At 38.1% G+C, this 27,124-nt stretch overlaps 1 protein-coding gene across 1 annotated transcript in view; it reads right to left on the bottom strand.

Moving 5' to 3' along the window:
• Positions 1–2,788: 2,788 nt before the first annotated feature.
• The window catches only part of PGR (progesterone receptor), a gene marked incomplete at both ends in the record, with an annotated part of 40,393 nt that continues 16,057 nt past the window's right edge, over positions 2,789–27,124 (bottom strand). Inside the window, 6 exons of the mRNA XM_082014225.1 lie at positions 2,789–2,944; positions 5,432–5,589; positions 10,870–11,000; positions 14,321–14,465; positions 15,839–16,141; positions 26,986–27,102. Coding sequence (XP_081870351.1) covers positions 2,789–2,944; positions 5,432–5,589; positions 10,870–11,000; positions 14,321–14,465; positions 15,839–16,141; positions 26,986–27,102 — 1,010 coding nt within the window. The remainder of the gene's footprint in view (positions 2,945–5,431; positions 5,590–10,869; positions 11,001–14,320; positions 14,466–15,838; positions 16,142–26,985; positions 27,103–27,124) is intronic.

Below are 27,124 nucleotides of genomic sequence, written 5' to 3'. Positions count from 1 at the left end.
AGAGAAATACATACAACTAAAAAATACATACAACTAAAAAGCCTCAGCCTCTCTAAAAAACTTAAAGAAAAAAACAGTTTGCTGGTGGCTCTCTGGACATTGCCGCAGTGTTGAAAAGTCACAGTGCAAGAGACTTCTATAGGGAAGGAAGCAATCTTGTGTTTTGATCATGTTCATGGTGTCTCTGTTATCAGGAGCAAATGCAAGTATCAAAATGGAGACTAAAGGCAATTTTATAAACTGGGCTCAAAGCTGGAAGTTCTCAAATTAAAACAGTTTTGTTCTAACCTCAGATAATCAGGACTTTCAAATTAATATAGCAGCCACATTTAGCCAAATTTGTTCTGTCTTATGGTAGTGCATTTATCATGACCCATGAAGTTCTGGGAATTTTTTTTGTGAGTTAGAGATCTTAAAGAAACACAAGTTGAAAATGTTTTTAACCTTTGTTATCTATTCCCAAAAGACATCTGTTCTTCCTTTTTGATTATGCCTTTGAGACAAATACAGAGCACTTCAGACTAATCTGCCATATTTATGGGACACGGTGACATGGCAGACACTTCAACAAATTTTAGGGACTGAGTAAAAGGCAGATGTAGGCTGATCTGGGGCATTCCTAAGGCAAGCATACTGCCTGCTCTGTTTTCCAATTTCAGAATTAGGTTGTCAAGGAATAATTTTTAGTGTGGAAAGTTTCTGTTAACAGTTTAATCTAAACAGTAACATAGACAGTCTGTTTATTCAATGGTAAATCATGTGGCAATGCTTAAATTCCCAAAGAATGCATGAAAATATTGTTGTTACACAAAAGTGGAATGGTTGAAATGGACTTCTTTACTAAGCTCCACAATTACTCAATGCAAATACAAAGAAAAATAAAGAAAACAAAACTTCAATATGTAGAAATAAAGAATTTTGTGTTATTTATTAAAACATAATTGCTTTAAGGATCACAGTTAAAAGTCAGACTGTATTGAATGTGAAAGAAATTACTTGTCTCTGGGCAGTTAGAAATGATGAATCTAGTCAACTAACACAGAAGTGTGCATCTTTGCACTAACTCTAGTGGGTTTTGTACTGCTATGTGGGAATCTCAAAAATGTTTTTATCCCCAATCGTAACGTAGCTTCTTCCTGATTGGCTTTAGGAAATTCTAGATTTCTTTTTTATCTATGTCTACAGGAAATTTAGACCTGTCTTTAGTTGTCCACATATGTTTCAAGAATCAGGATGCAATTGTTATGAACAAGTAACATCAGTTATACTTTTAATGAGGGGCAACCTAATTTAACCAGGGGTACTGAACTTATGTCCAGCGAGCCTTTGTTCACATGACAAGGATACAGATGAAGTTACACCATCAGCAGTATGTTATCACGTGATGTAATGGGGAAGAGCAAAAGCTTATGGCCAGCAAGTACCCAAGTAAGATTCACCACTTCCTACATTGTTAGAGAATCTGAGTATCATTTTTGGTGACTGGCAAACTTTGTCATATCTTAATAGACTCATAAATTTTCCTTGGTCTTTATCCATTTCGCTGTTGTTTGAATATATCAACAATTTACTGCCTTAAATGCATGAGTAGCTTCATATTCACATCAAAGGAACAAACACCACCACATTAGAATTTTTCAGTCAAATATTTCATTTCCATGATAAAACACGACATTCTTCTTGAACATATAAAGCTAATTTAGTCCAATTCCTCTTTTAGTTACCCCAATTATAATGGCATGCCTTTAAAATATAAAATATGTAGCTCCACTAAATAGTAGTGAAATGATGTGTATCAAAATGTTTGTAGTCATATTTTCCATTTCTTTTTGCATTTAATCTCGCCATAATTTGATGTTAATGGCTGTTCGATTATTCAAGCATTGCAATTCAAAACATTAAGAGTTGTAGCCAGTCAAAACATCTCCATTTAAAGCTTCTGAAATACAGAATGTTAAAGTCAATGAATTTAAGATTATAGCTGAGTGATTTAGCTTTACTAAGTGCTGAACTTTTAAGGAAAATAACACAAATCAAAGCTGAGTGGGTTTACACACACATTACTTCTGGTGTAATATACAGTGAAATTTTCCTAAGCTTTCCAGTTTTCGAAGGAAAGCTGCACTGAGTGGTGCAGTACAGTTCAGTACCCTGAACTCAGAGCTTCAATGCAGTACAAGCACAGACAAGAATATGAATGTGTATTTTGTGCCTAGCGCTTTATTTACTCATGAAGGTATTGCAGTGATGTCTACTTAATCCTGGACAGCCGACTTTGAAAGGATGTTTCTGTGAGGCAGATTAATTAATAAAAAGTGAAATATCTATGAGAAAAATGTGGGCAATGTTTATTCTAATTCCTCCAAAATCTTGTTTTACGCACATGCCCACATGTACCCATGCACACAATGTACTAAAGTAAAAAGTTTACACCATGTCATATCAGAAATTTGAGAGCATGTAATATGAATATAAGAAAAATGTATAAGATAACTGCTCTTAGAAATCTGAAAACTCTACTCATTGTCATTCTTATGCGTATCTAAAAAGCAACCTAGCCAAGTTTACAAAACCATTTCTTATGACTGTTGTGATTTTTGCAGTTAAGGAATCAGGAACTCACACTATGTACATCAAGCTTAAATGGCTTGTGTATGTTACAAGTATAAAGCAGTAGGCAGGGTAAGTATGACAAATATACTGAAGTCCTGACATTGCAAAATCTTGACCAAAATAAACAAACAAAAAATGACCCAGAAATCATCTCTATGATAAGAGAAAAGACACTTCACTTTTTGTGAAAGAGAAGAGGTTTCACCATCCCTGCCAGAATCTTGGGTAGCTGGGCAGCAATCACCTCTGACATCATCTCGGGGAATTCAACACTCAGCGCACGGGACTGGAGAAATGTGTTCAGACAGAAGAGATGAAGCTGTTTCACTAGCTGGATTTAATAAAATACAAACATGATAAATCAGGCTAACAGTCATACAGCCAGATAAACATGCTGTCAATCACTTATCTCACACATCCCTCAGCTGGCATCATTATATACCTTCCTCTGTCATCCCTTGAATCAATAATATGGGTACTTGTCATTCTGTATTCAAATATCCTCCCACAGCAAAAAGCCATAAATATCACTAAATGGTATGTCATATAAAACCAGTGCCTCACTAATATTATAAAGTGTTATCATCCTCACTCACGGCATGCACCATGAACAACGGCAATTACTAAACGAGTATCCAATCTTTCACTTTATCCTCACATTCAACACACGTCTGAATGCCTTGTTTACTATATGCTATTCAAACACTGCTCCGAGGATCAGCATTTACTATTTCCTGGTATATTTCCTTACTATTTCCATAATCAGAACCTTCCATGGGTCTGATTAGGATCATATCTGAGTATGCCGCAAACATTAAACTCCATAGGTCCTCATCCCCTGAAAGCAACTGCTCAATATATGTGACTATTTCACCTCTTCTATCTTCTCTGAGAAGTTCCAATTTTATAGAAGGCTTTTGTTGAGACTTGTGACCTTTATGTTATCAAATATCATACTATTTCTGCTACTTTAGGCCTTAACAACACACAGTCTCTCCAGTGTGATTATCTTTTTCTTCTATCTCCCATGACTTTATTGGCCTGAGCTGAAATAGGGACTTGAACGAAGATACTCTACAGATGAAACACAACCCTAACCATCACTTCGCTGGGTATTTTGCAGCAAGCCTCACTCACTCACTTCCACTGTGGCTATTTTACTTTAAGTATTTGAAATTAAGAGATTGACTCTACTGACCAGTACTCAAAAGAGTTTTCTTCTGGATGTTGTGACACTCAGATTGCAAATTATTACTACAGGTAAGGCAAGAAGACCTTTTATCCCAAGCAAGACTGATCCAAACAGGTTCCTTGAGCACAGGGCAGCCGTGAGCAGTATACTGGCCCAGACTTGTTTTTGCAAGTAAAAGGTGGCTGACTGAACTCCAGGGAAGGGTTTAGCACCGACAGTCCCAAGTGACGACTGCAGTCTCCCTACCAGTAAATACTTTAAGCTCTATATTCTCCTTTCAGAATTTTCTATTGTCTACCTTCACCTGCAAGGATGCTTTTCGTACTTGTCTTGTTCTTCTTTTGCTGGTATCTGAGATGATGTAATAGCTAAATGATGAATGTGAGTTCTGTAGATTAGCATAAGCTGATGGTGAGGTTTGTGCAGTGGATCAAAAGACTCCAGACCACCTGGTGAACCACATAATTATCAATATTGTTACCTCTCTTAACTCCCATAAATGGGACCCTCAAAGGTTGTTTTTTTCCCCTTCAGAAGGGTGAATTAGTGACAATGAAAGTTTTTAGACGAATAAATGCATTTATTCAAGAATAATTAAAATAAAATGCAGATTTGCTGAGTGCAGAAGAATACAAACATGCAAAGACCCCATCCTTCCCTGAACTCCCTGTGAGCTCCTCACAACCAGCACTGAACTGCTGGTTCAGCTGTTGCAAAGTCAGGTTGGACGGGGCCCTGAGCAACCTGATCTAGTTGAAGATGTCCCTGCTCACTGCAGGGGGTTGGACTAGAGATGACCTTTAACAGTCCCTTCCAACCCAAACTATTCTATGATTCTAAGAACTCAAAAGCACTTTTCCTAAACTATCTTAGTGCCACTTCCCCAGCCCTTGCTATAAGCGACAGGTATGGCCCTGTACCTCTGCTTTTTGCCTCTCTTGCAGAGATACACAAGCCATTACAAAACAATATTCACATGGGCAAAGGTGTATATGAAATGTCATTCCTCAGTTTTAATGGATGATAAGCCAACAGGATACAGGCTGGATTGTCAGAGGTGTAGAAAGGATTCAGCTGCATCTTTTAAGACACTTATGAATCTCTATGATATCACCAGTAGAGTTCTCTAAGATTCCTCAGTTCCCAAATATAGACAGATATGGAAAAAATGGCATAGAATACACACATAAAAGTAGTTGAATTAAGGTTGCAAAACCAGTCTCAGTTGTCTTTCTCTAATTCTTAGTAGACTGACTTTGCAACTTCAATTGCCTGTTCTTTGCATTATTTAAATATTTTCCTGAAGATGTATACACGCGCAGACACAGACACGCCACCCCTACCAAAAACCGTAAATGAACTAGTTATGTTACAGAAATAATGAAACAAAATGGTAGCAATCAAATGCATGTTTCCCAAATACTTAAATCTTGCATAACACATAATATATATTGATGCTGAATATATAGCTATCTATTCACACAAATATGCACACTAAAGGACAAATGTAGGGGTTTTTCTTTTGTTGCTTAGACATGCTGACTAGCCACTTTCCATAAAATTAGTTTGAAGAAATACTAGTCCCTTCTTACATAAAAAGCAAAACACATTAACGAGTAAACTTACATCATGCATGGAATCCATCAGTTTCGTAAGTTGATAGAAACGTTGCGAGTTGGCCACAACGCCTTTCTGGCGCAAACCAATTGCCTTCACTAGTTCTCTAATGTAACTCGTTCTCATCTCATCAAATTGGCTTTGACTTCTTAGACCTTCCAAGGGTACTAAAAAGAAAGTAACATTGGTGTTGCAATTTATTCTAGAGGAAATGAGAGAAATTTAAAGTACAGGAACAATTTACAGTATTTCACGCTGTGCAGTGCGATTCATTATTATACGCCAGGTACTTCTTCCCGTTCAACAGTTACTCTTGAAAAAGCGATACAATTAGCTAAAGGATATACCAGCAACAATCAGTCAATTGTGCTAATTGCTGGTGCCTAGAAATAGTCTTAAGCTTCAGCTACACCTGTCTGCTGAAAAGAAGATGGACAAAAGAACCACTCCTGTCCTTGAGGAAAGATGTTACGGACTGGCTCATGTTTACACTGCTAAGGGTCAGCCTGCTTCACAGTAGATTTATGTTAGAGAAATCTAGCTGGAGTGCTTCAAAATGGAGTCAAGGAATGAACTAGCAGCTCCTAAGTAGCATAGACAACAAAGTGTCCAGGGCTCAAGCCTCCTGTTTGGACCTCTTTCACTTAACAGAATAGATGCACTATCAAAGTCTTAAATGTGAACAGCTTTTAGAGAAATTAGCAGAGAGCAGGAAATTGTTGAACTTACTTACTTACTCTTCTCTTAATGGTCATCTGTGAGGACCAAAATGAGGACACAGAGAGAACACTGAGAAATGAACCTGTTGATGACTGCTGGTGATAAGACCACGTTTGATCACTGATGATAAATGTTGGTAGCATTACAAGGAAACAGGTGTAAGCTCTAGACTCTCCTTTCCTTGATGTGGCAGAGCGTAATACAAGTGTCTTACAATTTATGTTGCCAAAGACAACTAAGAAATTAAAAACTTGAAGAAATGAAACTTGAAAAACTATTCCCATCTGGCAATCAAATCTAAATCCTTCTGTCGCTATAATAATCATACATTAAGACGTGGTCTTGTTTCAAACATACTGTTTTTGAAAGAGCTGTTAAATTTCTTCCCCTTTCCTTTCTCTCTTGCCAATGACATTTCACACTGAAACATCACATTCAACATTTCGTATTCTGACAGCAAGCATGAGAGGAAGGATTCACCTCACCAAACTTTAGACATGTTACAGTATAGGCATCTCCATCTGGGCAAGTTACCACAGCTTGCTGTAGTTTTAGTGGGAAAAATCAGGCAAGTCTTGGGCACAAGGCATGTTCACCATTTTAGAAGTAGCTTTAGAAAGAGATAAATTACGCTGCAGAGATGTTTATTTGTCTCCACGGACTCTAAAAGAATGTCATGGGGACTAGCTCACATAGTTAAATAAGTAGCATGCTAGTTATCTAGGTATCATCTAGTACATCTTCAGTCTGGTATCAGACCACAACTAGTATCAGGCCACAACAGATTTCATTTGCATTTCTTTATAAAAAAAAAAAAAAATCAATCTTGGTTCATAATGACATTAACTTATTAGACACTCTAACACCTAACTTCCAAGTGATTTGTCACTTTCTGGAATTAAAACATAAATATATGCATGTGCTGTCTCTCTGTACAATGCACTGTATTGCTAGATACCTAAGAATGGAATTCTTAAAATAGAAGCCAGCTAAAAAGCAGATGGCTGCACAGGGGTTGGACCTAAACCCATGCCCTAAAAGAGAATTAGGTATCAAAGCCTGCACTGAGAGAAGCACTGCTCTCCACTTGGAAATCATAAACCCTGTTCTGAAGTCTAAGCCTAAGCAATGCCTGGTTCTTTAGAATAAGGTAAGGGGGAAGGAGACACTGCAGGTAAACAGATTAAATGTCCCTCACCTCCAGCCCACAGAGAGATAACAAAGCAGAAGTTCAAATCTCTGCTCTACTTGAGCTAAGCAGAAGTCTCCTATTTCATAGGAGACTGTCCAAGAGAGGAAAGGATCCAGTTTGCCAAGGACGTGTGTGTGGTCTCTGTCTCCTCAGACAACTGAATGTCTGGGGGAAGGAGGGAAACTCACATACAGAAAACAGCAAGTTAACTTTAAAGACAAGTGTCTAAGCACTGAGATGGCTATAGAAGTCAGGGTCTGACTCTTAACTAAACCAGAATTCACTTCCACAGAAAGTACGTTTGTAACACCATATTTAATAATAGTCCAGCTTTTAGGGATGCCATGTTAGATTTCTTTGGCAGCTGATGGAGATAAAATGCTGGATGAGGTGGACTTCTGGTTTGACTCAATACAGCCTCTCAAGTCCAGACAAAGCAGATATCTAAACGTGTGCCTGTCACATCTCGTCAAGGGTCTGAATGGAACAGAAGAGTTCTGTTTAGACTAGATATGAGGGAAAATTTCTTTACTGAGAGAGTGGTCAAACATCGGAACAGGCTGCCCAGGGAGGTGGTGGAGTCACCATCACTGGAAGCGTTCAAAAAACGTGTGGACGTGGCACTTCAGGACATGGTTTAGTGGGCATGGTGGTGTTGGGTTGATGGTTGGACTTGATGATCTTAAAGGTCTTTTCCAACCTTAATGATTCTGGTTTTTTGTGCAGAATGCAATGTGCTTAGGAGTAATACAGTGGGGAGAAGTTATGTCATGGAAAAAGAATTGCTAAATTTTCAGACGGGATGGTTCTTGGTATGTCTAACAGCAGAATTACAGCCACCTGTGAAATCTTTTTCATATAAAGTGACATTCTGATGGAACTTAGGGTTAGGTGGGTGCTTTCTTTGACTTACGTCTCTAAAACAGCAGTTAAGTCCTTACATTTCTCTTGGGAATTAAGTAAAAAGATCTCTTCCAGCAATGCATGGCCTGTTTCTCAGAATTCTGCAAAAGCAGTCACGTTCCCGTCTAATCACAAAAAGTTCCACTAAGCTATTTATTTGAGTGAAGAATTGCAATGTCTTACATGCACAAATACAATTTAAACACAGGTAGCTCAAATGTTCCTTCCCCTGAACGTATGTAAAGAATGCGGATGCTTTTATTCAGTCACAAGAACCCAGCCAAAATCTTATGCAACAAGATTTTGCAATTGCTCTAAATCAAAAGTCTGGAAAGTGTTAGAGCTAGAACTGAACTTGCTGTATGCTTATTTCTCTCTTTTTTGACATAGGTATAATTTCTTAAATCATAGTCTTTCTGAACTATTCATAGTATTACTTCCTACATATATGCAGCCTCTGCAAGATGAAGACCTATTTTGAACTTCTGAGGCATTACTACAACACAACATATCGTAAATAAGGACCTGTAAAATGGAAATAATTGCAGAAAATAAAAATGTTGGTCCACTTTTTGCAAAAACTCATTCTGCTTTCAAGACAGCTTTAAAACTGTCACAAGTACAATATAAAGAAAACATCTAAGTGACAGCAAACTCAATGGAAAAACTATAAAATCAAAAATGACGTTAAAACTTAGGCTGGGGTTTCCATTCAGAATTAGAAATGTATTGAGACTGACATGTTTAATGCAAATTACTGTTTCTTTGAAATGATATTGAAAGTAAAAAACCGTTCGTCTAAATAATAGGTCAAACAGAAGACAGAATGAGAGACTAACCTGAAAGACTGAACTCAGACTTGATTTACTGTTAGTACATGAAAGTTTCAAATGGCCATACTTTCACATTTGAAGAGGATTAAGATGATATCATGACTAAAATAAAAGTAGTCTTAAAAAATACTTTATAGCTACAATAAGGTTATATGGTTTTTTGAAAATAGTTTTGTGGAATTATATTTATACAGTACCAAACATTTACTAAATGTCTCAGCAACAACGGTTAGGTGTGTTCCTTTTCCCAAAGATCTGACAAATTGTTTTTTCCTATAAGACAATAAGTGTAGGAGAGAACAAAAAGCAAAACTCATCATCACAGGTAGAAATACTTACTTTTTTTTTTAAACTAATTTTTTGCATATATATAAACATGCCATCTTAAAAATGGGTTTCTGAGGGCAATGCAGTTGATAAAGAATGGTAGCCTGATGAATACTGTTAAACTGATGCACTCGTAAATGAGAGGGATTGGACCATTGCAATGTTTGTTTGAATTTGATTTGAACTTCATGGGACATCTATGGAGAGCTGCAATATCACAGATGTATCTAAATTTCACTGAAATGTAAAACTTCCCTCTAAGGTTCAGATATACAAGGGAGTTCATTTTGTGATTAAAATGAGGTGGAAAACATTTAAAATCGACATTCATTTGATGAATTCAATCGCATTCAAATTCCAACAAAACAACCAGAGTCGTATCAGAGAGGGATTTTAGTCCACATTATTTTCATTGCTTTAGCAGATTGTATGGCATTTTGCTATCAGGTTAGCAATTTTTATGTTGATATGAGCTAAATTCAGTCTTTACTGCTTATGCTTTGCTGAGACCAAGTTTTTTTTAAGCATGAACTTATGCAAATACCAGCCAAGTACAGCTTAAGAGGGAATAAATTTTAGTTCCTTGTCTTTTACTGAAAGTTTGTACAACCAACAAGCGGGTTATACAGGATTTGCACATCTCTCCTCTGACTCTGTAAGTGTGCAGAGAATCAAACTTCAACATTCTTCCAATTACATTTCTCGGAGATGCTTATTCTCATTTCTAATAGCACCTGTACCATTTAAAAACTTTCTATTTGTGGATTCATAACTAACAATTATGGCCTCAACAGATGTACGTTTTAGTATTTTAGAAAAGTTTTTGGAAGATAACTTCATCAACTACCACACTTCCCATTTAAAGTGGAATGCAGCTGTATGCTGGATTCTTTAAAAGATGCATATGACTAAAAGTGACCACGAATTTTGTTCTAGAAAAACAAACCAAAGAAAAACACTTCCATTTGTTTATATCCATACTATAACTATAAAAAGTTGAATAAATGTTAGTATTGTTTGCCATGTCCACCTCCCTAATTCTTTTGAGTAAGCATGCTTTAAGTTCTTGGCCAAGATAAAGCCCTCAGTCCTGACAATTTATTAAATATTTTAAAATATAATTCTAATGCTTGTACATCTTTTTTCATCTGTGTAGAGTCATTTAAGCTGAAGAGCTTCCAGGCAGAAATACTGCACACTTGATTTGAAGATGTGTAATACAGTATAGCTATATATCAAAAGGGATCCAACATTTCCCCAGTGCCTTTTTACAGAATAAAACCAACCATGAATCACAAAGTGTTTGTTCCTTATAAACACTAGAAAAAATATTTTTAGGTCTTGGAATACTAACATTCCTCCTAAAGAAGTTTCCATTTGTTAAGCCAGACAGCTTAGCAATTGTCAAGTTAAACAACATGGCTCAAAACCCTTTTACTAGTGATATGTTACAAAGAAATAAAAGAACCTACTTGTGTTGAGAAGTAACAGTGCTTTCATGCATAGGAACTCTTCTTGGCTAACTTGAAGTCTGACAAATTCCTGTGGGAGTTGCCACATGGATAGACACAGGGAATAGAATGATGATTCTTTCATCCTCTGTCTTACACCCAGAAAAGGTAAAAAAAAAAAATAAAAAGACATGAAAATAAAGAAGAGATCCAGTACTACTTGCTTGAAGGAACAGCCTTGTTAGCAGTTTAACTACCACATTACAGAAATCAAAGAAAGAGGTTATACACATAAACAATTTTCTGAATTTTTTGTACATACACTAGTTTTTTAATCGTAATGAGTGTGCTATTATTTTGGATGTTGAATCTGTTACTGCTGCCCAGAAGAAAGACCTGGAGACTATCAAAGCTGAATGCTAACCACAGAAAAAAAAGTTTTTTTATTAACCATAAACACCCTAATAATTAATGTGAAGTACTTTCTTTTTCTTTTAGAGGTTGATAGTTTTTTACATTCTCTGAACAGATTTCAAGGCATAAAATTGAAGATGAACTTGGAAGTTTAGAAAGCTTGTTCTTAGGTTTGCCAAAAAGGTCTGCATCACAATACCTTGTTGCAAGTCTAATGCTGTACAGCTAGCAGCCAAGATACTATTTTGTTGCATTTTATGCCATTAAAGAAACAGTCAAAAATGTTAAATATAAATATATACAAAAAGTATTTAAGCAAACATAGACATTAATACAGCCTTATGTAAACTCCTGCAGAAGTAAATAGGTCAAATCACACAAGGAAATATATAAAACTGTGTGGTTTTTTGGAGCACTTCAATCTTACTTTTCCCTTTGAGACTTTGGTATACTGAGTATATTTTATTGCATGTATTTATTGGGAAGGCAATTTTCAACTGAAATTACTGCAACAATAGCATTTCAAAGATTGTAAACTAAACTGAATTCATTGTACATTAATGTGCAGATCCAGCATCATGGACTTATTTTACAAAGCTGCATCCAGATCCAGATGAATTAGGTACAACAACAAGAAGATTAAATTGTGCCCATACCCTTTACAACGTTCAGATCAGTGTTCCAATCTGACTGCAAATAGTACCATCAACAATGAAAACAGAAGATATTTTTTGTGAACAAAGGACTTTTCTCAATGCACTGAGGTTTTTTTCTTCTGTTATTTAAAGTGTTACTGTTATTTTAAATGAGAATTATTTCAGCTTTGTTCAACATCTGGTATCTCACACCAGCTCTTAAGTGACTTAAACATAGAAACTTAATGTGTTAGATATGAAAGAACTGGTTACTTCCTATAGCCACTTTAAGTCTCCCTGCCTGTTCCTTTCTGTTAGTCTCTGTTCCTATGTGGTAACTATGAAGGGTGACAGCAGCTTTCAGGGTACGCTTAAATATTTTTCTTAGTCATGTTTTCAGACACTGCAAAGTATAACAGTAAGTCTTTGTAGGGTTTTAATTGTAATTCATGAAATCATTGTCAAATTAACACTTCTGGTTTTATTGGTCTGAAATTGATGCTACCAACAAGTCATTCCCAAGGAGCACTACAACTCAGTTCACTAGATGACAGGTTAGCTGTTAAACAATCTTTTGATTGTGGTTTCATGGTCATTTTGAAACAACTCAAGTGTGTGTTGCCCCTGTAGAAGGAATTTCCATTATCTTTTTCCACCCCTAGGCGTGCACTCCTGCTGTTCTGGCATCGGTGCCTGCATGTCCACATGGTGAGTCACATCAGGGATCACCTCCATCTGCTAATTAATGCCTTTTGCTGGGGTATTTCTCAAGCATATAATTTCCTTATCCATTTGACAGTGCAGCCAGATAGCGTTTGATCCAGTTTAAGTGAAAGCCTGGGGATGCATGGCCAGGGCAGGGGGGCAGCTGGAGTTGACTTTTTTGTCTCTGTTCAGCACTTATCTTTGCTTAAAGTGATCATGAAAGTACAATCTTAGACGTCATTGTAGACATTTTACTCATCTAAAAGCTGACTTATTTCCCAATAAATAGTTGCAGATGATTTAGTGTGCCAATAAATTTTCATGTCTAACTCTTTGTTTATAAAGTTTCTAACATGACCCTGAGATCTTCTACAACCAAGAGAAGGGTATGTTGTCAGTCTACCTCTTTCTCAATGTAGAAGGTCTTACGCTACAAACAAGAAGCTGTCTCTCCTGATTATAATCAGGATTCATAAATCTCAACCCTATTCTTGAAGAAAGTCCTCTTCAGAAGGTGGCAGCAGTGGTCCACATACATGGTAAACCCCAAGACATGACATTACTGCCTAAAGCCATCTCACTCTGTTTCTTCTGAATGTAACCATAAGATATATCACAGACTATGGTGGGAAAGAATACAGTCAGAAGTTGTCTCAAACTCATCCCTGCAAAGTATTTAAATTTGTACAGCATAATTAATACACATGGGAGAGGAAAGAATTCATTACTCTATGATCTCACAGTGATTTACAGTCATCTGGAAGAGAAAAGGTCAGGAGATACAAGGCCAGCTCCACAGAATATCTTCTGTAGAGAACTTCACTGGCAAGAACCTGCATGTCTATAGATTTTAAATTCAGGTGCCTAGATCTTCTGCAAATCCACCTCTTAATCCTTAAATAGATACGTCTTACAAGATAACCTGTTTAACTTTCATCTCACTTCATAGTAGTTCTTTTAGGATTTTGAGCAAAAATAACTAAGAAAAATGTGTTAAGGAAAAATAAATAGGGAGATTAAATTATGTTTTACTGTTCCTTGGAAGCCACTTATGTATTATTACCAAAGTATCTAAAATTATCACTTTGATAATATTAATTTGCAGAGCTGAAAAACTGACAAAGACTGAAATGAAGATTATCTGAATTCATCAGCATAGTGAAGGAAAATCTAAGTCAACAATCCTCCCCCCAACCAGAAAATAGCAGTCTCTCATATTTTATCCTTGATATTAAAATTCCTTCTTGCTAAATTATTACAATTTTCTAACAATAAATGTACTTTAGAAAAGCAGAGTTTTATCAGAAAGTGTCAAAACTATATACTAATAGAGATAAACTGTTTGCAAAAACCACCCAAACAACAATGATCAAAGAAAATCCTACTTAGTTCCATTTATTAAGCATTAACTCATGTCTTACTCAGATGAATTCAGGCAAATCTTCTGACAGCATCATTCTTTTCCTTTATTTTTCTCTTAGATAATTAAAATATTATTTGAACTCCTTTTGTTTGGCCATGTCAACAGAATATTTGGGATTCCCACTAAACCCTTCCCAAAGTTAGCGATCTTTAATATGAGCAGAGGACTTTCATATGCTGTTAATTTTGAAACAGAACAAATAATGAATGAAATTTTGGCCTCAATGAAGTAACTTTTTCATTGACACAAATAAATTCAAAATGTCATTCATATTATGCAACAGCAGTCTACTTACTCATTTAGAATCAGATCTGGTGCAAAATATAACATCTGACCACTGACATGTTTGTATGATCTCCATCCCATTGCAAAAACCATTAGACTCATCCAGGAATACTGGATGAGGGTTATCTGATCATCAATATGTAAATTCCGAAATCCTGGAAATGAAATTAAAAGTTAAAATACTTTATAATTCTCATTTAGACAACAGCTCAGTCGGTGTTCTGAGATTACGACTGTGAGCTATGAAACTGAGAACACCTAGAAAGACAAGTGCTTTTGGGGATGTAGCTCTCTTTGTGAAGTTTGCATAATAACTGGCTATCTCACTTTGACAGTTAACCTCTTGTCTTTTTGTTCTGATCCAATATTTTGAAACAATCAAACCAAAGTTAACTTTAGCAGTCAGAAGTGACTATTCCAGGAAATAGGAATGCATCTCATTTTCCTTTGGTAAAAATATGACAGTTTGTAACATGATCACTGTAACCACCTCTTATTTAACATAGCTAGCTTGGACTTTAGTCTTAACAAGAGATACATTTGCAATACAATAAACATCCACATATGAGTAACTTTCTTGCATTTTACTAACGAGGAGTGTATTCAGTGGTGTGTTTGCCTTCGATAACTTTTGCTCTTTGATAACTTTGAAGTTTGCTAGGAAGTATTTGAGTCAATCTAACAGCTTCCTGTCACTGAAAGCAGTGGTCCTGTTATTCATTACATGGTCCTGTTACCTCCTTCAGGCAAGCTCTGGGATTCATGCCACCCCTCAGTGAACTGGTTCACCTCATGAAGCCAACAGAAAACTACAGAGGGTAAAAAACCAAAGGGTTGTTTCCTTCTCACTTAATGAGATGAATCTGTTCAACCAAGAGGTCTGACAAGTGCAAGCAGCAATGGGAAAGAGCAGTGACAGGGACTACCCTTTCCTGCAGCAGTGAAATGTCAAATTGAGCTCTCATGAAACTGTATTTCCAGGATTTCTGGTCTATATATTGATTTTTATATATCCCAGGATTGGGCTCCTATGACCATACAGCACATGTACATACATAACATGGATTTTTTTTTTTAACCCTGTCTCAGATCTTCATAAATTCAGTTACTTCTCATTACCAGTCTATTTGTGAGCTGCTTAGTCCTAACTGGTAATATTTATTACAATTTTTCTCTGTTCCTTTCAAAAATTCTTTTTAATAAGAATAAAGGGATACACAGAAATAGAAACGGTTTTTCATAGCAAAAGAATGAATAATAGAGTAGGAGAGGTTAGGGTGGAAAGGCTGCTATAATGAACTCTCTGGGCTTCTGTTGTTTTTTGGAGTGAGTCTAAGTATTTAGACGCATTCCTTTAAGAGCGTCCGCCTATTAAAATGTACTTGATTGGTGCATGAAGTGGAAGGCTAATAATTTTAGAATTTGTTAAGAATTAATTAACAGGCAGACAAGAATATTCTCTTTTGACTGCTCATCCCATGACATAATTGCTAGCCTAGAATTCACTACATATAAGAAGTGCTATTACCTGGTAACAATTTTGACCACTTGACTACACAAAGAAGTTGCCTCTCACAAAGATGATTTAGACTGGTCAGCAAGGAACTTGGTGTTTCAGGTTTTGTATTGTCATAACCAGCATAGACAACTTCTGGCTCAATGCCTCGTAGAACACTTATCATTGGGGGAACAAACTGTATTTCTTGATTTGGAGAAAAGGACAGCCTTTGGGTTAGAGATTGGCTTTCATCTTGAAGGCTTGCTGGCTGCTGGAGTGCGACATCTAATGTTCTCACAACCTTAATTTTGTTCAGTTTTTTTAACTTTCGACCTGAAAAAGAAAATTGTTAAACTGTTAAAAAGAATTAACCAGAAACATTAATACTTTCCAGTACTGCAGGATTAAATGTTTAATCTATAAAAGGAAATTAGAACTGCCTTCAGAGTAAGTTTTCTATTTTTGACCATTTATATAATTAAGAAACTATAACAGAAAATTCTTAGCAGTTTCTCATAGAATCATAGAATAGTTTGGGTTGGAAGGGACCTTTAAAGGTCATCTAGTCCAAATCCCCTTCCATGAGCAGGGACATCATCAACTAAATCAAGTTTCTCAGAGCCCCGTCCAACCTGACCTGGAATGTTTCCAGGGATAGGGCATCTACCACCTCTCTGGGCAACCTGGGCCAGTGGTTCACCACCCTCATTGGCAAAAATTTCTTCCCTAGATCTAGTCTAAATCTACCCTCTTTCAGTTAAAACCATTACCCCCTGTTCTGTTGCTACAGGCCCTCCCAAAAAGCCTATCCCCATCTTTCTTAAAAGCCCCCTTTAAGTACTGGAAGGACACAGTAAGGTGTCCCTGGAGCCTTCTCTTCTCCAGACTGAACAACTCCAACTCTCTCAGCCTGTCCTCACAGGAGAGGTGCTCCAGCCCTCTCATCATTTTGGTGGCCCTCCTCTAGACATACTCCAGCAGGTCCGTGTCTTGCCTGTGCTGAGGGCTCCAGAGCTGGACGCATGGCTCCAGGTGGGATCTCACCAGAGCTGAGTAAAGGGGCAGAATCACCTCCCTCGACCTGCTGGTCCTCAGTACCTCTCAATCCCTTCATCCCTCAGCCTGTACTGATACCAGAGGTTGCCCTAAGCCAGGTGCAGGACCCTGCACTTGGCCTTGTTGAACCTCATGAGGTTCACAGAGGCCCATTCCTTGAGTTTGTCCAGGTCCCTCTGGATGGCATCCCATCCGTCTGGTGTGTCAAGCCCACCACTCAGCTTGGTGTCATCTGGAAACTTGCTGAGGGTGCACTCAATCCCACTATGTCATTGATGAAGACATTAAAGAGTACTGGTCCCAGTATGGACCCCTGAGGGACACCACTCATCACTGATCTCCATCTGGACATTGAGCCCTTGACCACTACCCTCTGGAGGCCACCATCCAACCAGTTGCTCATCCACCCAGCAGTCTCCCCATCAAATCCCTATCTCTCCAATTTAGAGAGAAGGATGTTGTGGGGGACCTTGTCAAAGGCCCTACAGAAGTCCAGATAGATGACATCCCTAGCTCTTCCCTTGTCCACTGATGTGGTCACTTCATCACAGAAGGCCGCTAGGCTGGTCAGGCAGGAGTTGCCTTTGGTGAAGCCATGATGGCTGTCTCAAATCACCTCCCTGTCCTCCATGTACCTTAGCATAGCTTCTGGGAGGATCTGTTCCATGATCTTCCCCGGCACAGAGGTAATGCTGATAGGTCAGTAGTTCCCAGGGTCCTCCTTGCTACCCTTTTAAAAATGGGTGCAATGTTTCTCTTTTTCCAGTCTCCAGGGACTTCACCTGACTGCCAGGACTTTTCAAATATCACGGAGAGTGGCTTGGCAACTACATCATCCAGTTCCCTCAGGACTCTGGGATGCATCTCGTCAGGTCCCATAGACTCGTGCATGTTCAGCTTCCTCAGGTAGTCTCGAACCTGATCTTCTCTTGCAGTGGGAGGAACTTTGCTCTTCCAGTCCCTGTCTTGCAGTCCGTCCCTTCGAGAGGTGTGTGCCAGTGAAGACTGAGGCAAAGAAGTTGTTGAGTATCTCAGTCTTCTCCTCATCCATTGTTACCAGTCTGCCAGTCTTGCTCATCAAGGAGTGGTTGATGGGCTTTGACCTTCGTTTTCTGGCTGATGTACCTATAGAAGCCCTTATTATTCTTTGCATCCCTTGCCAAGTTCACCTCCAGCCATGCCTTGGCCCTCCTGACCCCATCCCTACACAACCAAGCAATGTCCCTGTACTCTTCCCAGGATACCTGTCCCTGCTTCCACTGCCTGTGCATTTCCTTCTTGCCCTTTAGTTTGACCATCAGGTTTTGACTCAGCCATGCTGGCCTCTTGTCTTCCTTTCCTGATTTCTTACACTTGGGGATCAAGAGTTCTTGTGGTCTATGGAAAACGTCCTTAAAGATCTGCCAGCTCTGTTCTGCTCCCTTGTCCCCGAGGGCAGTTTCCCAGGGAGTCTTACTGGCTAATTCCTTGAAGAGCTCGAAGTTTGCTTTCCTAAAATTCAGGGTCCTGACTTTACTCTTTGCCTGCCCCATACCCTCAGGACCGCAAACACCACCAGTGCATGGTCACTGCAGCCCAGGCTGCCTCCAATCTTGACATCACAAAGTAGCTCACATGCGTTGGTCACCAACAGTATCACAGTCCAGTATCACATCCCCTCTGGTAGGGCTGTCTATCACCTGGCATAGGAAGTTATCCTCCATGCACTCTAGGAGTCTTCTGGATTGCCTACAGCTCGCTGTGCTACTTTTCCAGCAGATGTCAGGGTGGCTGAAGTCCCCCGGCAGGACAAGATGCCTGCAAGCACGATGCCTCCTGTAGCTGGAGTAAGAGGGCTTCATCAATAGGCTCCCCTTGATAAGGCGGCCTGTAGTAGACACCAATCACAAGTTTCCCTCTGTTGCCTCCGTCTTTGATTCTTACCCATAAGCTTTTGACCTGCTGGTGGCTGTTCTTCAGAGACAGCTCTTCACACTCTATCCATTCCTTGATGTAGAGGACAGTATCTCTGCCCTTCCTTCCCCACCTGTCCCTTCTGAACACCGTGTAGCCATTGATAGCTGCACTCCAGCCATGGGATTCATCCCACCAAATTTCAGTAGTGGCAACTAGGTCATAGTTTTCTAGCAGCACAGTGGCTTCCAACTCCTCCTGTTTGTTGCCCATGCTGTGTGCATTGGTGTAGAGGCACTTCAGCTGGGCTGTTGGCCGTGTCACCTTCTTAGAGAAACATTCTTTAATTCCTTTGGGGTATTTCACTGGTGTTTCCCTGTTGGCTCCTATTACCTCAGGAGCCCCTGGCTCATCTCTGTAAGACTTGTGTGCCAGCACGTCTCAGAGCAACAGGCTGAGCGCCCTTGCTAGCACCGCGTCCCTCTAACCTTGATGTGTCATCCCACAGGTTGTTATGAGCAAGCCTTGTATTATCACCCTCCCCCTTCAAGTCTAGTTTAAAGCCCTGTGAATAAGCCCCACTAGCTTGTGAGAAAAGACCCTCCTCTCCCTTTAAGAAAGGTGAAGCCCACCTGACACCAGCAAGCCAGGTGCTGGGAAGGCCACCCCATTATCGAAAAACCCAAAACTGTGGTGGTAACACCAGCCACGGAACCATGTATTAATACTTCTTCCTCCATATCCTCCTCCCTTCACCAAAAGATGAATGGCACCCACCCATTAAAATTATTGCTATGAATTCTAGGTTACAGCAACCTCATAAAGTGTTTTCTGGTTCAGTTCCCACTGTTCTATCATATGCCGTCAGCTAAGCCAGCTGGCTGTTCAATCCAGTTTCTATTCAATGTTAATTAAGGATACTGTTTCTTTTTTGCCTTAATATTCAAGTTATAGAATAGAAACAAAAATGCTAGTAATTAATTACTACACACAGAAATTCTTTTCCTCCAGTTCCACAAAGGCATTTCAGTCTCATGGCTAAATTCTATTTTGATGATCTGTAATGTAATATTTTCCTTCTGTTTACCAGAAAGAAAACAAAATTCATGAATGAAAAGCCAATAAATACTGTAAAACCACATGTCAACAGTTACAAAACTCTTCACTTTCTAGAGAATAATTTCTCTTTCTCAGTATTTGCAGTTCTTATTTCCCTACTGCAGTGGTTTGAAGAACATTAAAAAAAAAAAAATTAGCTGAACTGCCTTCCCAAAATAAGCACAGATACTACATCTGGTATGGCCATGTAAGCATACAGAGCTCTGGGTAGCAAGTCTTCAAATTTCTCTCATAGAAACAGTCTGGAGGTGCACCATATAGACACAGAAAATCAAACCTTCAGAGGCTGAAAGACAATAACCCTCAAGTAACATCTGACCATATTACACACTTCAATAAAAAGGCAAATCCATGTAGAGGTGGCTGCATGGAACACATGCACTATAAATAGACCCTCAAAGGTGATGAAAACCTTGTTGGATCTTCAAGTTCCTCAGTTCTGCCAAACAAGTTTTGCTCAGCGAAAAAAAGGTGTCATAACAAATAAAAAATACAATACAGATATTGGTATTTATGGTCTGATTTAGATGACAGTGGGACAGTAAGAGAGATGCAGTGTGACTGCAAACAAAGGGCAAATCATTCTGCCAGCAAATAAATATAAAAAGTTTACATGTTTCAACCCTAAAGGAAACAGTAAGAAGGTTCTACTCCAAAAAAACCACAGAAATCACATAAATATTTTTAGTTGTTGAGGAGTTGCACACTTTAACCATAACAGAAAAAGAGATGCACCAAATGTCACTGGATGAAAAAAAAAACCATGCTTATCAGATTGCTGAACCACTGAGACACAGAATTACAAACTGCAACATGCAAAAACCACTCTGCAAGTACAGGAGGTGAAAGGCAATAGAAGCATAACATTACGCATCTATTTCACTGAATTAAAATACAGTTTATAACATGCATATCAAATTGTCTTTTGAAAAACGGTACTTTTATTTACAAGTGAAAGGTTAGACAAGGGAACTTATGACATCCCAAAGGAAGGAGACAAAGACTTCTTTGTCTTTTAGTGCCTTCTTTTTATTCAAGATAAAAGTAGTGCCGTGCTGTCAGACTGCAACCAGTGCACCAAAGAGGCACACCTAAATTGCAGCACATGCTCTGAATCCTTTCTCAACTATTAATGGAAGGAATCGAGAGATGCTAGCATAGACTCATCTATTACTTTCTTCCTCGGAAAGTCCCTGTCTTCCAAATTACACACTAAAACAGAAAGGTTTGACAAAAATGGCTTTACTTAGGAACATGCCTATTCCATTTTCTTCAAGTGCTCCTTTATCATAGAGGATAGCAAATTTTATGAAAATCCAGTGTCTCCATTTTGGGAGACCTAGGATGTACACTTCAGAGAATTAAATTGCCCTTTTCAAAACCTCAATTAGTATATGGGTAGTAGAACTTCTAGCGAGATTAATATATCAAACATGGAAAGATTTCTTATGTTATTTCTAAGTATTTTATACAAAATATATTCTGTTACTTAAATTAATTATTCTTGATGTACACTGGCATAACTGGAGGCAGAATCAATACTGTTTGTGAACCAGACAGGATTGAGCAGATGAACACAACCTAAAAAGCCAAAATCTGCTTTTGAAAAAAAAAAATTGTTATCCCATCTTAAATATGCATGTTTACGCATTTCACAGACAAAAAAGTAAGTTGTACACAAAACTGCAAAACTTCAAATTAAAATTAAAAAGTATTTAAAATCCAATGGGAATATACTAAAAACAAAATTTCAAGAAACACACTTTATTGATAGTATAAATATGAGTGATGGGCTCTTCAGTAACACTCATCATCCAGTGAGGTCAGGGGTCATACTCCCAGTAACTTAAGTGCCCCAACAATCTTATGCTCATTTTATCACTTGTTGTAAGAATACAAATATTTCTGATTAGCGACTCCTTAGTAAAGAACGAAACACAAACTTACACCTACTGAAGGTGAACAAAAAAAACCCCCAAAAGAATAGACGATATATTATGACAAGAAAACTAGGGCCAATTTCTATCACAACAAAGCTATACATAGTCCTAAACATGCTGGGAATTTCCCGCTGACTATTGTTTAGGCTTGAAGGAAAAGAAGGAACAATGCATTTGATAGTTCATAAATAATGATTTCAGGTATTTTCTGAAATAATGGCTTCAGATACTTTCACAGTTCAGAGAACAAGTAAAGAAAGAAACCAAACAGAATGTTTATCACATGGAAATGTTAGTAGTTAATAAGTACCCATGTTTCCAAGTGATTAAATGTATCAGAATTAATGTCACACTGGCTTGCAGAATTGCTCATGTGTTTATTTCTAATTATGTTGCTTAACAGCCACCAGTAAAGCAACTCCACCTGTTACCCATCTACTGGAGAGGCGACTGCTACTATCTCACGGTAAACTTTCCCATCTACCACAAAGACACCATGTGGAATTACTGAAAACTCTTAAAGACATGGAAAACAAGAGAGATGTGACAATAGCTTAGTTTTTCAATTTCTGCTTACAGAAATATCCAGATAATTTCCTGCTGTAAGATAAACACATGTCTCCACATAGTCCTATGATGTGTAAAGAATACTGATCCGCTCTGGTAACTATTCACCTTAATATTAAAACCCATCTGTGCATACGTAGACAGCACACCTTTTACTTCGTAACATTTTCATTAATTTGTTTTAGGATAGCCAAGCACTCAAGCAGTTTCTTAGTACTCACAGTTCCCTTCCTTACCCTCTATTACTATAAATAGCATGTGTATAGTGTTTGTGTACTACCCATACCCAGAAAATATACAGAAATTTTTAAAATTAAATCTATTTAGTCTCATAATACTGCAAATCAGACATTACTGATGGTAGGCATTTCATATTAAAATGGCTGGGTTTCTACTAAAAGTCTAACATTTCACTATCCTTCTCCATACCCTGTAATCAGATGAAAAATGTCAATGATTTACTGTTTTTGACAGAGCACTATGGCTCCGACTTTAAGGTCACTATGCTCTTATGTTTGTGTAGGAGAACAAGCTATGTACAACTTAGGAGCGCATATACAAAATAAAGGAACAAAGCAGCAAAGCATACATCTTGATTTAATAAACCCTTTGATGCTACCTCAGAAAAATATTACCTGGAAAATTAATTCAAATTTGTCTCCATATAATCATTGCAATATGGACTGAAAGCTGACTGAAACAACGAAGAAAGTGATAATTTACCAATACAGCAGAATAAGGAACCTGTGATAATCAGCCTGGGAAAATTAGATTCACTGATGGGAAATAAAAAAACTAGGTATGTGTTTATTCCAGGATGTGACACAGCTACCTGCTATCCTATTAACTAGAAGATTAGAATTAATGTGTCCAGTTATGAGATGATAAAACTCAAAGACATTTAACACTTCCACAGAGAATGATAATTAAGGAATTATGAAATATATGTCTTCATTGATACTTTCTTTGTATATATTAAGAAAGAAGAAACAATCCATATAGTAAAATCAGTTACTAAAGCTATTTGTTGCTATCCTATAATTTACTTACCACTGACTACAATTTATTTTAAAACAATTCAGGTTCATTTAATTGCTTTGAAATTAGGGTCAGAAAATGGAACTGTTGTATATGTAATGTAATATTATTCTCTGTCTATATGGTTGCCACTTCGTAACATTCAGTGGAAGATAACTGTACTTCTCCCAGCAGTTAAGCTTAATTTAATTTCTGCAATAAGAGTCTGTATAATTTATAGTTAATATCCTTAAAATCTTAATCTTTCTCACCTTGATTAAGCAATATTGGAGGTCTGAGTTTAGTAACTGAAGGCTAGCATTAAGGAACTAAGTAGCAGGAATAAAAGAACAAAAGTATGTCTATATAAGTTCTGAATGTCAGAAACCAGAAAATGCACAAAAAGTCTTAAAATACATAGGAAAAGATTTAGCGCATTGACAATTCTCATTTGTTAAAAATATTCAAGGATGTATCCAAGTATGCAATTTGTTTCTCAATTTGGAAATTTGCTTACGGACACTTAAGTCCTGGGGAGAATTATCTAAGCTCGGTAGCACCCCATATATGAATCATACTGTGTTATCAGCGCGGCAAGTCATGGGTAGGAAATGTTGCTCATGTGATGCAATAAAGGAAGTATAAGAAAAGGCAGAAGAGCAAAAGTAAGAAAGATGACAATAACAGCAGAAAGCATTGTGATTAAACAGTCTATCTTGAGTCTTTTTGTTGTTTTGAATTTTAAATCCCTATTTACAAATAATACAATCTCAAGTTTTCCTCTTCTTTTTGCCTACATTTGTCTTTTCTTCCCATTTCAGTATTAAGCACTCCATTTCAATCTGCAAAGAATAATTAGCTTCCTAATACCCCCTCCTAGAACTGTTGACATCACTAAGAGCACCTGCAATACTACACTCAACCTGATGCAGCTAAGAAAAAATGAGTGATGCCACTTCCTTTTTTCCATTGCCTCAATGTTTTCTTCTTCTTCCTATTTCCTGCCAGATCACTTCTTTCCAGAAGATGAGGTATGTATCAGGGCAGAGATCTGATGAAATCCCATGCCCCTGTGAGAGGTAGAGGAGCCAGACCAGAACAGTCTAAATACAAAGAAACTATTCACACTTGCTTCGTTCTAGCTGAGAAAAAAGATGATCCAGAGAAGGTTTTTACTGTCTTCATACATGAAGGTAAAGAACTAAGAGTCGACAGCTTTAAACTCAGGTTTTGGTTTCAAGTATGAGGACATAACATCCTCATACGAGGACATACTATAATGAGGACATACCGTCTCATAAATGCTGCTAGCAAAAGCATCCAACTTTTTCCGTTTTAGGTACCTACACCCAGAGCAAAATGTATATATTAAGGGACACTAGGAAAACTAGCATTCATAAATGTATGCAAAATGTAGAACGTAGTCAAGTGTTGTGGCTGCTTTTCCTATGTAGAGTTACTATGCAGAGCAATGCTGAAGCAAAAGGGCTAGATGATGCTAGTGAGTCATCACACACTCTTCTGCTTGTTTAAACAGTGCTGCTTGTGCTGTTAAAATACCTGGGGTTTAGTTATTGGTGTTATCCAGGCTGTCATACATGAAAAGTCAGGTTAGATCATCATCAAACTCTTGGCTGTGCAAAACTCATAGCCAGGAATGAATTTTTAACATATTAATTTACACCAGTTAGAATCATAGAATGGTTTCAGTTGGAAGGGAGCTTTAAAATTCACCTAGTCCAACCCCACTGCCATGGGCAAGGGCATCTTTCATACATCAAGTTGCTCAAACCTCACAAGACAACCTTACAAGTTGTCCCAAACTTTACAAGAGAGACATTGTATCTGCCACCTCCTCCTTTCCCGAGTCTCCATTCTTACCACACATTTTCCACAGACCACTCGGGACCCCTGCCTCCTTGGCTTTCTCCCCTTCCAAACCTGGGGGACTCTTCTGTCACCTGGGCAAACAATCCTTCAGGTTCAAAGCGTGTCTCTGTAGTAATATTATTTCTCTAATGCGTTCCTACCCCTGCTCCAAAACACTGCTTCTCTCTGAGAAGGGTCCAAAGTACACGTTCTCTTCATTTCGTCCTTCTTACCCAGTCCACTGCCACCAACATGCTTGTCAGCTCCATTTTTTACGAGAGGCAGCGCTGACTGGCCAAGGTGCGGGAGGGAGGGACAGTAACGCCAGCCAGACTGATGGCCCTCGTTACTCTACCTCCAGTGCTGTGGGGTGAGGGAGATGCAGTTCGGAGAAGACGACTCAAGGGAGAGGTGGCGCTGAAGGTCTATGGAGGCTGAGGGGTACAACGCAGCGCACAGCCCACACGGCAGCATCGCCTCTCCCTCCTCTCACCCCGCTGGCTGTTCCCTGGGGCTGCAGCGCTGCTGCTCATGCAAGATGAAGTGCCGAGAGCCACCAACAGCTCCTCACCGGCTGGGAACTGCTGGTTTATATCACCGATACAAGCATAAAATGTATGAATGACACAATGGCCAGGTGTGCAGAATACTCCAACTCCATACAGCATTGCAGGAGCTGCAAGCATACAGATGTGCAATCAAAATGTCAGTCTGAAAACTACATACACACATTTTAACTTATGATTGAACACAGATTAGCAAGCTAACGAAACTACGCACAGTATATAATGCCAGTTCTTCCTTCAGGGATAAAAAGCAATACATAAAATGCAGGGAGAGGATGTTTGATGCACTAAAATAAATTATATTAGAAAGAAATCAGGATTTTGTCCTTCCTTTTTTTTAATTCCCTTTGAGAATATATTCTTTTTTTCATCTTTATATAGCCATTTTCTTATAGTCTTACCCATGTATTTTCAAGCTTTGTGCTGATCCAAAATTTTGTAGAGCTAAAGTTCTCATGAAAAATATGAAAAAATTACAGGAAAAATATGCATCATTCCTTCACGTTAGCATAGCAAAACTTGCCATGTGACTACCTGATCCTACACCATTGTCTCCCTGTAGGTTTTCAAAGGCATAGTTCTCAATTTTTATTAATGTTACATAAAAAAAAATCAAATCTGTTACAGCAAGTACTAATAGAAAGATGGGAATACTCCCAGCATCTAGTATGCGAATTCTGTAGTGTTGATGCAACCACTGCCTGGCCCTCTTCGGTGGAACAGAAGGATATAATTTTGTTGACGTACTCAAAGTGATGATGGAGAGCACAACAGAAAAGAGAAGGGGATAATACTAATTCCTGATTTTAGTGTCAATCTGCATTTTCTTCTTACCTAAATCAAATTTTCTGATCCCAAATTATTAATAACTACACACCAAAGACACAATTCCTGCCCTTATAAGAAAATGAGTGTAAGGATACACAGTAGGAAAGAGAGATTCCTACAGAAAATTTTTGTTTCAGGATTTCCAGACTCATTAAAAAAAAATTAGAAGGCATTTTAAAACATCAGGTAATTTTTCCAAAAAGAACATTTTAATGTGGTTCTTTCCTTTACAGTATCAAAGTAATGTTGCTTAAACTCGACAAATAGAACATAGTGTTCTTGACTGCCTATTTTTCTGAATCAGATTTGAAAAGCAGCTCACCTCCAAGGACCATACCGGCTTGACAACACTTCCTCAAGCGACAGGCTGGACAGTTCTTCCTACGAATTTTATCGACTATGCAGTCATTTCTTCCAGCACATAAATAGTTGTGCTGCCCTGTAGACAAGAGAAAAATGGG

This window comes from Phaethon aethereus, assembly GCF_964289735.1.
Source record: "Phaethon aethereus genome assembly, chromosome: 1".
In the NCBI taxonomy this organism is placed as follows: domain Eukaryota; kingdom Metazoa; phylum Chordata; class Aves; order Phaethontiformes; family Phaethontidae; genus Phaethon; species Phaethon aethereus.
Note: the sequence above shows the minus strand (reverse complement) of the source record. Positions and strands in the feature narration are given on the sequence as shown.